Source organism: Uranotaenia lowii, chromosome 3 (assembly GCF_029784155.1).
Source record: "Uranotaenia lowii strain MFRU-FL chromosome 3, ASM2978415v1, whole genome shotgun sequence".
NCBI classification, from domain to species: domain Eukaryota; kingdom Metazoa; phylum Arthropoda; class Insecta; order Diptera; family Culicidae; genus Uranotaenia; species Uranotaenia lowii.
The window spans coordinates 96,028,553-96,042,414 of NC_073693.1; the positions used below are offsets into that span (position 1 = coordinate 96,028,553).

Sequence of the window (13,862 nt, forward strand, 5' to 3'; positions counted from 1 at the left end):
AACGGCTGCTGGAGCGAATTGTTTGATCCGCTTCTGGAAAATAATGGAATAGATAATCGCAGTTCGTTTACAACTGTCCCCTGACAACGAATAGAACCGAGTGCGTTCGATTGATTGGCGATAAGCACTTTCTTTACTGTGGAATCGGTTACTCTCTGTCGGTGTAGAGTTTCGGTAAAAAGAAGCCCCTGAATACGGTTCGATAAGCTCACGGTAAAACGGAAAATGGGGATATCGACGAAAACTCCATTGCTAAATATTGATTTTTTTCTTACCAAGACATAAAAATGAGAACCCATATACATGTAGGTATGAAGAACACAAAATAAATGACAACGTTTTAAAAAACCTTCATTTTTTTAATTTCGTCGCCAATTTAGAAATAGAACAAATCGTGCTAAACTACTCTTTGAATTCCGGTTAAAAAATAACCAATTTTCGATTTCTTTGGGGTTATCTACTTCGTTTAAAAAATAACCATATTTCAACTTCTCCCGGAGAAGTCATTTTATTGGTTATCGTTGAAAAGTCATAAAAAACATAACGCAGGAAAAAGTCGATAAGGGTTATTTCGTAACCATAAATGGTTAATAAAATATGAGCGTGAAGGCAGTTATTGCTTGTGATGCTCACGATTTATCAACATCACAGTGAAATTCTAAGAGGGAAAATGTCACTCACAAAAATCTCAATCTCATGAGATTTTGCAACCTTGGTTCAAATATAAGCGCGTGGAGACAAATGACAGCAACCCCAATTTGTTCGACTTAGTTCAAGCTTCAATGTGGTTAATTAGTTTTAAAAATTCTCTTGCACGTTTTTGCAATAAACGCTCGTGTGGCTGAGTAAAAATAAAACATAAAGTTGCAATAAGTTGGCTAGGAAACGTCGTAGAATTCTGAAATCTTGTGCAAAACATGTGATTTGAATGTCCCAACAAATGTTCAGAACATCTTATTCATGTAAATCCTCACCTAACTATAGTTAAGTTTTAAAAACTAACCTTTGAATAACTTTCAAAATGAAACCTTTATAACTTTGCTCGGAAAAGAGATAGAGTTTTGATGTATTTAACAAAGTTTCATATTTTGACGTATTCTACAACTTTATAGTATAAAGTAAAGCTATTGAAATAAAAAAACGTTAAAATTTTCAATTGTTTTATAGTGGGCTTTGACTTACTTTTGATGCTTTCAAGTTATGAAACATGTTTGAAGAAGGAAATGTTCTGAAGACACTTAAGAGATAAGATAAAAGACAGAGGCGCTACGAAAAAAGTTCCACTTTTAGCCTTTTTGGACCACTGTGCATTGTGCAATGGAGTGCTCTGAATTTCTGAAGTAAAATTTACTCTTGATATCGTGGATAGACGTTAAACAATCTTGAAACGTGATAATATTTCTCGATTCGATGCATCATTATCACTTATTACGTAAATTAAATAATGCACACGAATCCTCGACGCAGAGCGGACATGACCGACGAAGAAAATTACCAAGTACAATGTTGAATTTAAAAAGTTTCTCCTCAGCTCCAAGCAAAGTGTGTGCATACTGGTTGAAAATAATCGACTGAAAAACATAAGCGGCATATAGATTAAAAATAGATGGAAACTGAAATAATAGTTTTGTTTTATTCGTTAATGTTCGACAGAATTTTCGACTGAATATTCGTTTTACCGAATAATTGATTGAATGATTGAATTGAATATTCAGCCGTTCCCGTTGCCACCGTTGGCCAAATATCACTATTCGGTACTCCTCTTCTTATGTGTATCTTTTTTTTGTTTTTTCATATATATTTAAAAAAAAGCATCCAATATGAATCATTAAAAAAAATCACTTTACACGGTACAAGAGATAAGTGCAAATGAGAAAGAATGTTGACCGTTTCCGGTAAGAAGACGGTGCAGATGTAGGTGCAATATGTTTACCGATAATTGATGTGCATCACATTTTCCTGGATTTTTATAAACGTAGCTGGTGAACTGGCAACAAAACACAGACTTTCGACAATCTAGTAATTCACTTTTCTTTGTCGGAAGTCCGGACTTCCGAAGTTAACTTTAGTGCTGGCGCGTTAATAATCAAAATTGTGCAACTTTCCTCATAATTTACCCAAAAAGTGATTGCCACGGTCTTTTTGGGCTAGGTTCCTCGCCCGGTTTTTCCCCGGCCTCTCCTTCGCCAGACGATGAACTCTTCACTCCGGTGATCGTAGTGATCCAATCGGTGAATTCCGTGACCCGGGTGAAACCCATTGGCAGCCGGCGTTCGCATCCGATGATGTGCCCGAAGCTTACGATGCCCACCAGCGTTCGGTCATCGGCTAGCACGAGTGGCCCTCCGGAATCTCCGTTGCAGGTGGACTTCCGTTGCTCGCCCTGGCAGCACAAGATGGTCGGCTGAATGATCCCTGGGCCGTACAACATACTGCACCGGGTATTGCTAATGACGGTAAGATTCGTGTACTGAAGCCTCTGAGCGGCCCCACCGAAATCCGTCTCCTTTCCCCAACCGCTGACGATGGTTTCCCGCTGATTATAATCGTCATGGCCGCTCGGAAGTTTTACCGGACCAATCCGATAGCTGTACTCAACCTTCTCCGGCAATCGTATCACGGCGATATCGTTCTGAGCCGTTGAGCTGCTATAATTCTCGTGCTGGTAGTACTCGGTCGTATTCATCACAATCGCCCCTTCTTCGTGTCCTCCGTCGGGTTTTAGATAAAGATTCCCCATGGTCACCTGGAAGGAGGTGGCATTATCGACGCAATGCCCGGCAGTCAGAACCCACTCTTCACTCAGCAAACTTCCACCACACAGCGCTCGTCCTTCGGCCATTTGTATGATCAACATGACCTGGTAGGGAAACTGCCCATACTCGGCATCTTCCCCGTTGATGATTCGGCCTTGCTGGGCACCCGTAGGATTTGGCGGCACCAGGAAAGTCGCAACTAAAATCCAAAACCAGAACATGCTGTCGATTGGTTGCACTATGTAGCTCAACTGACCTTGCGCAATATGGAAAAGACACATTAAATACCGTGTCGTAACTTATGGCGTTTCATAACAATGTTCTTATCGTAGGACCGGTTTACGTTTTATCATAAATATATGCAGCAGCATAATTACTCGTAGCCAACCGATTAGGCAGTTGGTATCGCGTTTGAGTTTCATTAGAGAAACAGTTTTTGCATACTTACAAGTGGTATAAAACTATGCGCAGTATGACCTATAAAAATGCGAAAATCTGTCATCAAGGTACGAAAACACTTTCTTGATATCAGCATGATTGAAAATCTGTTTTATTCAATCAAGCATGTAGATGAACATACTCAGAGATGGAAGCCCTCCGAGAAGCTACATTTGAGTTTGTGGATTCCAAGGCCTTTGCTTGAACATACGCCCATATTAAATAGTCGAGGGGATTCAAATCCAGACTGCTAGAAGGCCTTAGATCCTGGTTTCGGTCCATTTCGAGGACTCCATCTTATTGGAAAACTACATTCTCGGGTTCACCTAAGCTCGTTCGAATCCACGGAAGCATCTGATTCTCCGGAATGTCCATGTGGACTTCAGTATTAACTTTTACTACAGGTTTTATGAAAACAGGAGACATCTTCATCTTGTGGGGCTTGGGGTTGAATTTCACACTCTCAGGAACTTGCTTAGCCTTCAGGAGTAAAATTGACAGATATCGCTTCGAACGCTCAGGTCTCTGTGCTATAAGGAGTGTTCATTTTATAAAACGGACACTTTGTTTTGACGATATCTTATTCATTTATTGACCAAATTACATGAAGTTTTCTGTAAAACATTGCAAAACTATACCAGAACAAGAAAAAAGTGAGAAATCTAACTAAAAGTTTTCAACGATAAAATTGGTGCAATTTTCCTCGAACTCCCCTCATAAGACTCTTTAAAGTTTCCGGCTGGCTTTTGTCCACATTTTCTTGACCTCGTCGATGGACTGTGCTTCTCTACCATCCTTCCGAAGATTGCGCTTGATGATTGCCCAGTAACGCTCTACCGGGCGCAGCTCACGACAATTTGGCGGATTGTTCTCTTTCTGAACAAAACATATCTTGAAGGATTTCAGTAGTTTTAGAGTAGCTGAAGCGTAGTGTGCGGAAGCAAGCTCAGGCCTGAACAATGGTGGGCTTGTATGATGACGATAAAGAGGAACAAAGTGTTTTTTGATGCATTCCTTACGATAATTTGCACCATTGATGGTACCAGTTGTGAAAAATGGCGAACTTCTTTCTCCGCAAGAGCAGATAGCTTACCAAACAAGCACTTTTTTTGCCAAACTTTTCGATTCCAATGGATCACTTATCATGAGGTACCTCCTCACCCAAAATTGCATTGAAAAATTTCGGCCTAAAAAGAGCGGCTGTGTCCAGCGTCCAGTTTGCGATAAGTTTCATCGTCCATCAAAATGCAACGGTTACTATGCTTCTTCAAAATCGTATCCAGTCTCCGACATCGCTGCTTCGTTCGTTCGTGCTGTTCCGCTTTCCGTTCTACATATGGTCGGGATTCGACCAGACCGAACTGAACGCCATCAGGATTTTTTCGAGATACTTCAACTTTATGTGCAAATATTTTCATCTAGAGATGAAATCTTTAATGTTTCTGGACCAAAATCGACAGTTTATAATCTAAGGAATTCATTTTAGTCAATCATATTCGTTTTTTCGATCTTGAATATGATTTATATGAGATTCAATTTGGATTGTTTCTAAATTTTCTCATGGCGCTCAGTTCGATCTGGTCGAAGCCCGGCCATATAGAAAAACTATGCTTTAAAATCTACAATATCAGGTATAATTAACAAGCCACATGATGAAAACCCTCAGAGGGATGGGTGCTAGAAAATATTTACTACGACAAAATTGAAGTGAAACCGTGCACCAGTGGTCAATACTCATAACCATTTAACATGATTTTCTAATAGTATTGATAATGTATTTTAATTTTTTAATAATTATTTGAAATTATCAAGTCATGACATACTCGCAATTGTTAGCTATGCCAAAATGAGGTGATTACGTGCACCCATGAGGAAAAAATATTTATACCAAAAATATTATCGAATTAGTTACACAATAATATTAAAAGAAAAAAGTTAAAAATAATATGCAATAAAAAATTTCTCCTTTAGCAGTCATTTTGACTGATCACAGTCCGAATAGGTACATATATTCAATTTGCCGGTGCGTCTTGTACAGTTTTCTCCTACATGCATTTCTTCAACTTTCATGGACATGTGTGTAATTTCCTTTTTATGCATATGGTTTTACTACTACATACTACTGATGGTTTCCTGTGGAAGAATCAGCACATACACGGAAAAAAATTGTGTGGGTGTTTCAAAGACTTTGTAATGAAAATTTTACCATTTCTGCGTTATAGTATTTTCAACCACGCAAAATATAACATTCATTTTGTAAAAGTGCGCATGAAACAATATTGCAATTACCATGTGCCTGGTAATTTTCGATAACTCTCAATGTTTGTTGTCGAGAATACTATGGTCATGATAATTTCATCATAATTTCTATTACAACTAGCGTCCGCGTAGTAATTTAGACATTGTCAACATCAACATTGTACTTTTGAGAACAAAGCATATTTGACTCAAAAACATCAGTGCGTAGGATAATTTTACTATGATAAATGTACTTGTTGTTTATACTATTCAATGATCATCAATTATCACAGCCGTGAGTAAACAAACAAATTTTGAGCTGCTTTCAAGTTTCCAAACTTTCGAAATCTTTCCGGAGCATCGGGAGAACACAATAGCATTGACCAACGTATGCCGGAAGTGTGAATTTTAATGTTTGAAATAACGTCATACAAGGATGGTCAAAATCCACTCGTTCACTCAATCCCGATATACTCTTCAACGATTCACTCAAGTGCTCTTTCGGATCTCTCGAATCTTTGTCTGAACCGAACTCTGGGGGAAAAAGAGTATCGTTGATCGAGTCTGTCTGTGAGTGCTGCTGGTTTTGAACGTTGTGCGATTGCGTACGGGCAGGTTTGAATCATGCTATGATGCAATCATCGACTTTCCTGGCTCCAGATTTTTGTTCGCTGATCCGATTCAACTGGTTAAACTGAAAGAAGGAATCGGATCGGCAAATGATTGGCCTGCCGCTCGTTCAGATATCTTTCAATCGCCGCACACAGAGTTTAACAAAAAAATTAATTGCGGCCAAACGGTACACGGTAGACATTTGATTTCTTTGCAACATATTCATATTTTTTTATGATCTTTCATATTTTTGAATGAGAAAACTGATTAAATTACCAAGGGAGATAAAAAATTTATATCTTACATAAATAAGTTAAAAATTTTATGTTATCACAAAAATTAAAGATCGGTCTAGTTTGGATGTTATTTCGATGCTATTTTGAGTCAAGTAATTGATAACACATGGCAATAAAATTCCTTTTCCTAGGTCCAAAAAATATAAGAGCTCATTTTGACTAATTTTGGAGCGCTGATTCCAAATATTAACTTAGTTAATCAGCTCTTATTTTCAAGCTAAATTTTGAAAATAGGTTAAAAATACATCGATCAAATTTGTGTACTCTTTTGGTAGTACTATCGAGAAAATAAAGGTGTCAATAGTCAACTTTCTCAAGACCACTAGTAATTTAGACTTCTGAGAGAAAAGTTATTAAAGTTTTTTTTTTTGAATATTTTGTCCAAATCTGCAAATACGGGTATTTTGACCAAGTTTTAAAGAAAATTTTAACTGTACAGAATCTTTGATATATGTATTTATAAACATCACCATAAGTCAAATCATTTCGTAGTCTTTAACAAAGTTGTTGAATGAGTTCAAATATTCAATGACTTCCGTGAATGATGTAAGGAATACCTGTAATCAAATCTTTTGGGTTTGATTTAAAATGTATAATTTAATATTTTTTTTAAGCGTTGTATCTCTGAAACAAGAATATTTATGAAAGATCTTCTTATTGATCAATGAGGTATAATTAATTGATTCAAAAACATCTTTAAGTTTTCATGTGCGCTTGTTGGTTTATCATTTATCAATATCGATTTTACCCGAACCTGACAAATTTTTACCAAAACTAGAGGTGATAGACAAAATCTGACAAATTTTTCGAATTTTAAGATGCAAAATTTTTCCAAAACCAGCTTTTGAAATAAAGGTACCAAAAATACTGTTCCCCTGTGTTATATATTTTTTTTATACAAAAATAAAGATTAGTTCGGATCAAAGTTTGTTCAAATACTAAAAAGGCTAAATTTTGATAAAAACATAACAACACTAAGACAAAAGATTGACAAATATGGTAAATATATGAAAAATTGATGATGAAAATATGATAAACTTATGACCAATCTATCGCAAAATTAGAAAAAAAATTGAAAAAAAAATTAACAAAAATATTGAAAATAATTGACAACACAATGACAAAAATTTGATAACTGTGGTCAAAATATGACAAAATTATGAAAAAATATGAAAAAATTAGTAACATATGACAATAATCTTTTTGCTATATTATCTATAATAACTTTGACGATAATTCAACAAATATGGAAATATGACAAAGTTATGACAAAAATATGGAAAATATTTAAAACATATGACGAAACTATGACGAATTTTTTTCACTTAAATGACAATATAATGCTTAAAAAAGTCCTGAAAATATGCAAAAATATGACAAAACTTTGACAAAAAATTTTCACTGAAATGAAAATATACCTAATGTTTTATTAAAAGTCCTGCCAGACATTCAAAACACAATTTAACAGTTAAAAAAAAATAGGTAATGGAATTTCTCTTGATAGATTTGTCGATCTTGGTAAAAACTTAGAAGATAACAAAATTCACAGATTTTCTATTTTTTTTGTGTAAAAGACATACACCGTCTTAGCCGATTTAGGCTTTATAGACTGAATAAATGAAGTGGACGACTTTATTCAACAATACATGTTAACGAAAACAGTTGAAAACGGAAGGATACACAAAAAAGTATTAAAGTATTCAAAGTTAAAAATGAGAGATTTTTTTTTTCACTGAGTTTTCATTTTATAAAACGGACACCTAGATGTTACGATAAAAAGATGACGTTTAACCCAAATTTCTTGAAACTGGTTTCATCGTGCATAAAATTTTGTTGACAAAGCACTGGGATATTTTTTTTGTAAGAAAGCGACTGGATTTCGTAAAATGGGACGAATTAATAAAGAAACCCGTGGTTTTATAATTCAAAAGTACTGCTCAGATGGACTATCGTGTAGAAATATTGTGAAGCTTGTGAAACGATCGAGGCCTGCGGTTTATCAAATCATCAGGAAGTTTGGAGAGCACCATACTCTTGAAGATTTGCCAAGATCCGAAACCAGAAGAGGTACAGTGAATCCACAAATCGAGAAGAAATGTGTTAAGCTTTCGTTGTCACATGAACACAACTCTGTACTATGAATTGCCGAAAAACTGAAGATTTCTGTTGGGACCACCCAAAACATAAAACGAAGGAACCACATTAAGACCTACAGGAAGCAGAGACATCCAGAGGAATTTACCATGTGTGCACTGATTCACTGCCATTTATCCAAATCAATTTTTTTGCATGCTAAAGGTAAAGAATAAAGGCTTTTTTCTAGATTCAAAAGATAATAATGCATGGTTTTCCACTATGGGTGCACGGATTCACCGCATTTTAATTTTTTGTTTTAATTATATAGGAATTAAACCCATTAAGGTCATTTAACAGGTTTTCGCGATCGTATATTTATCTGATAAGGTGGTAATTGAATCAACATCCAAGAAATTGGAAAACGATTACCATGGATCAAGTGAATTTTAGGAATTATGTGCATCAAGTTATGTCGTGCGACGTAAAAAAAACAGTGAAAATAAAAATAATGAATCAAAATTATTAAATTTACATGTTGATTAGTTTTTACTAAACAAATTTTCAATTAGCCAATATTGCATTTAAAATACCTATTATATCTGACTCAAACATATTTTGTGTTCTTAAGCAAGTTGAATACAATTTCACTCTATATAATCTACACCGGGAATTTGCAGCCATTCCGTGCACCCATGTTGAAATATCTTAGCGCCAATGTTGTCTAGCAGATAGGCTGGTGCGAGTCTGATCTTGTTATTCCATGCGTACTGGGTTCGATTCTCGGTATCGGCAACAAAATTTTTGTGTTCGAACCCCATAAGTGGCCGAAAGGAAAGATTTGTCTATATAATATGAATGACTATATAATATGAATGTTCAATCAGTTGCCAGCTGGTCAGGTATATACACGAGTGCCGGAATACCTGTAAGTAAACTTGCATTGGAGATTTGTCGAACCTAATAATCTAAGACTGCATGTGAACACATACTTAGGAAGAAATTGCGGTGAATCCGTGCACCCATGGTGGATAACCAACATAAAAGAAATATTCCGTGCACCCATGTTGAAATATCATTTAAGTCATTCAGTTTCATAGCTTATGTCTTCAAATTTGAATAAATAAGTACACAATTCATAATTATTTTACTCATAAATAAATATTTATCACCTAAAATTACACAATAACTCGAATGGACATGTATTGAATCTAACATAACTTTTACAAATCTTGATGAAATTTCGCCAAAATTTTGACAGAAAGTTTGATTATAGTTGAGCAACAATACAGACTAGAAAAATGAGAGTCAAGTGCTTCAAGCGCCACACAGCGGTGAATCCGAGAACTTTTTCTACAAATCTTATGACTTTACATCGAAAATCAAAAAATTTATAACAAATGCTACACTTCTGCCCACCATAAATCAACCAGGATTCATCGTTTTGAATGTAGATTGCAAAAGAAACCAAAAGCAAGTGAAATTTTCTATCTTGTTTGAGTGAATTTTACCAGTCATTTTGACTAGTTACGGTCCGAGTATCCATGGCGAATTTTTTTTCTCACTTATTAAAAAAGCTAGTGAAATAAAAAAATAACAGTTTTGTAGAGATTCAAAATTCATGAAAAGTCGTATTTTTTTTTGCAAATTTTTTAAACGAAGTAGTTAAAAGATATTCCAAAAGCAAAGTATCAAACCAGTCATTTTGATTGGTGCGGACTTTCTAGTGTTAATAAGACATCCAATAGACGTCTTCAGAATTTTTTTTTCTATTTTAAATTTTCTAAAAACATGCGATTTTCAATACATTTAGAAAAAGGGGTAACATGCCACAAAATCTAATAAAAACTTATAAAGATTTTTATTTTTGATAAATTTGTGAGGCCAGTACGCATAAACAGGCTTCCCAAAAGTACTGCATTGCGATGACAGCTTTTTCTTCGCCGAACAAACTGTCTCGGTTTGCCTTTCCACTCGGTTCGCTGCTGTACCGTCGGTGACGAATAAAAACGCTTCGGCTACGTCGCACACGTTCGGGAACGAAGATTGTATCTCAACAATCGGCTAAAGCTTGCGCTGCCGAAAGTGTTGTGCTTTAAGCTGTAGCGAACCGAACCGACAGTTCGATTTTCATTCTTTCATGCCTCCTGTTTCGCAAATAATTTCATCCTAACTGTCGGCTGAAGGGCGTGACAGTTTTGTGCAGGACTGTCACGGGCGACTGTCATGCCCATACCGTTTCCATGCCCGGTCGTATGCTGCTGATGCTGCTGCTAGATTCGAATAGACCGAACGAGCAATCTATTCCAACCGAGCAGCAGCATACGACCGAGGCGTAACGCGATGTGTGGTTTCGGTGAAGGTTATGCGAAAGTTGTTATAGTAATTACCTTCGATAAAAAAAAACCTTAAAAAGACATGAATTCAATCGTACAATTTAATACTTTTTTATTATTTTATTTTTATTTTTTATTCAGAATCATAGCCTTAGAAATATTTCACTCACGGGAGAAGTGGGTTGGGATAGAACACATTTTTTGTGTCGATTCGAAGGGAAACTTGGCCGTTATAATTTTTCTCTAGAATTTGTTTGAGTTTAAGAAAAAATGAAAAAAATTGAGAAAACGAATTGTTAAAAAAGAATATAAAAGGCAAGTGATGGGAACCGTGAAACATAAATTAAATAATCGTAGAAATAATCATTTTGGGGTGAAAATCTCGAAGTGAGTTCTTGTATTGAATCTCAATCTGAAATTTGAACCTGAAACATAAATCTAAACCTGATACCTTCAACTAGAAATCTGAATGAAGAATTTTAATGCGAATCTGAATATAAAACCCTTCTCTGAAATCTGAATCTGAAACCTGATCTCAAAATTAGAACCTGGAATCTCAATATTAAATTTGAATAAGAATCTGAAATCTCAATCTTAAATTTGAATCTGAAATATAAATCTTTAATTTGAAACTGAAATCTGAATCTGAAATCAGAATTTGAAATTTGAATCTGAATCTGAAATCCGAATCTGAAATTGGAACATGAAATCTGAATCTGAAATTCGAATCTTACATCTAAATACGAAATCTGAATCTAAAATCTGAATCTGAAATATAGCTCTGAAATCTGATTCTAAAATCTGAAATCTGAATCTGAAATCTGAATCTGAAATCTGAATCTGAAATCTGAATCTGAAATCCTAATCTGAAATCTTAATCTGAAATCTGTATCTGAATCTGAAATCTGAATCTGAAATCTGAATCTGAAATCAGAATCTGAAATCTGAATCTGAAATCCTAATCTGAAATCTGAATCTGAAATCAGAATCTGAAATCTGAATCTGAAATCCTAATCTGAAATCTGAATCTGAAATCTGAATCTGAAATCTGAATCTGAAATCTGAATCTGAAATCTGAATCTGAAATCTGAATCTGAAATCTGAATCTGAAATCTGAATCTGAAATCAGAATCTGAAATCTGAATCTGAAATCCTAATCTGAAATCTGTATCTGAAATCTGAATCTGGAATCTGAATCTGGAATCTGAATCTGAAATCTGAATCTGAAATCTGAATCTTAAATCTGAATCTGAAATCTGAATCTGAAATCAGAATCTGAAAACAGAATCTGAAAACAGAATCTGAAATCTGAATCTGAAATCAGAATCCGAAATCTTAATCTGAAATCTGTATCTGAAATCTGAATCTGGAATCTGAATCTGAAATCTGAATCTGAAATCTGAATCTGAAATCTGAATCTGAAATCTGAATCTGAAATCTGAATCTGAAATCTGAATCTGAAATCTGAATCTGAAATCTGAATCTGAAATCTGAATCTGAAATCTGAATCTGAAATCTGAATCTGAAGTCTGAATCTGAAATCAGAATCTGAAAACAGAATCTGAAATCTGAATCTGAAATCCTTTTCTGAAATCTGAATCTGAAATCTGTATCTGAAATCTGAATCTGGAATCTAAATCTGAAATCTGAATCTGAAATTTGAATCTAAAATTTGAATCTGAAATCTGAATCTAAAATTTCAATCTTAAATCTAAATTTGAAATCTGAATTTGTTTCTGATTCTAAAATCTGAAATCTGAATCTGAAATCCGTTTCTAGAATCTGAGTCTTATATCTGAATCTGAAATCTGAATCTCATATTTGATCCCTAAATTTAAATCTGAAATCTGAGTCTGCAAAGCTGAATCTGAAATTTAAATCCTAAACTTGAATCTGAAATCCAAATTGGAATCTAAAATCTTGATCTGAAGTATGAATCTGAAATCCGAATTTTTATCTGAAATCTGAAATCGCATATTTCAATTTGAAATCTAAAATCTTGAACTGTATTATTCATAAACGACATCCAATATCAGGCTGGAAAACAACACGCATCAATGCGTGTCGACCAACTAATAACGTAAGGATAGCCAGCCGCAGTAGCTAGCTTGAGCTTCAAGCAGAAGTTCGTTAATTCTAAATTAAATCGACCCTAGCGTGAGCCGATGATGATCCAATGCGAATCTCGGCTACAGTCGGACGTTATTAGCAGTACTGTCATGCGAAGTTTAACGCATTGAAAACTGTCACGAAGATTTCCCCAAAACTGTCACGGAGCTTCAAAGGCTATCATATCCACGAGCAAACTTTCGCATGAGGTAAACCAAGGCGTCGTTGTACATCGCACGAATGCGCCTTTTAAAACTGTCGGGGAAGAAATATTCGGAAAGCTTTCACCGAAGTGGATGTGCGACGTTCGCAAGAATACTGTCGTTCGGCAGTACTTTTCGGAAGCCTGCGCATAAAAACAACAATTGCAGTAATTTTTGGTTCTAGTAAAACAATTTTTTTCATTTTTTCTGAACATAAAGATGCTTAATACATTAAAGGGGTAAAAAATACTACAAAAAAACCTTCTAGCTGAAATCTTGAAAATAAATGTTTAGATGAATGATTGTGCATTTTTCATCATAACCTTTTTAAAGAAGTTTATATGTTGAATTGGATTTTTTTTTTTCGAAATTTCACGATTGAGACGTACATATATTATAGGTTTAAGTGTTCTTGTTTACATATTTCTGGTGAAAAAAGTCCGATTTTCAAAACTATTTTCGAATGTTTTGGATTGCATTTTTCATGTACGAGTTATAAAAGATTTTTCTTAAAGGGGGGGGGGGGGCTAACTTAACAAAGTTTCCCTACTCTTCTTTTTACTTTTCGAGCATAAACCCTTTTTTGGAATGTTTTGTTTTTTTCAGATTTCTAACATTTTTATTTTTTGAGTTAGCTTCGGTTAGATTTTTTTTGTAAATAAAAAATAACCATTTTTCAAAGGCACAATTTTCCCGTATGTTTGGATAACGTGCCGCTATTAAGCCTACCCCCATTCTGATACATAACTCTGTTATTTTTCAACGGAAATTTAAAAAATAGCACATCAAAATGTATTGAAA

The 13,862-nt window shown here is 34.9% G+C and overlaps 1 protein-coding gene across 1 annotated transcript; it reads right to left on the minus strand.

Moving 5' to 3' along the window:
* Positions 1–1,450: 1,450 nt before the first annotated feature.
* On the minus strand, positions 1,451–2,997 carry LOC129755622 (collagenase-like). Its single transcript, XM_055752209.1, has one exon. The coding sequence runs from the start codon at positions 2,975–2,977 to the stop codon at positions 2,114–2,116; it is 864 nt and encodes a 287-aa protein (XP_055608184.1). The 5' UTR covers positions 2,978–2,997; the 3' UTR covers positions 1,451–2,113.
* Positions 2,998–13,862: the final 10,865 nt, after the last annotated feature.

Bases quoted from the DNA above. Each gene is read 5' to 3' on its own strand.
- LOC129755622 (XM_055752209.1), bottom strand. From the start codon at position 2,977: ATGTTCTGGTTTTGGATTTTAGTTGCGACTTTCCTGGTGCCGCCAAAT.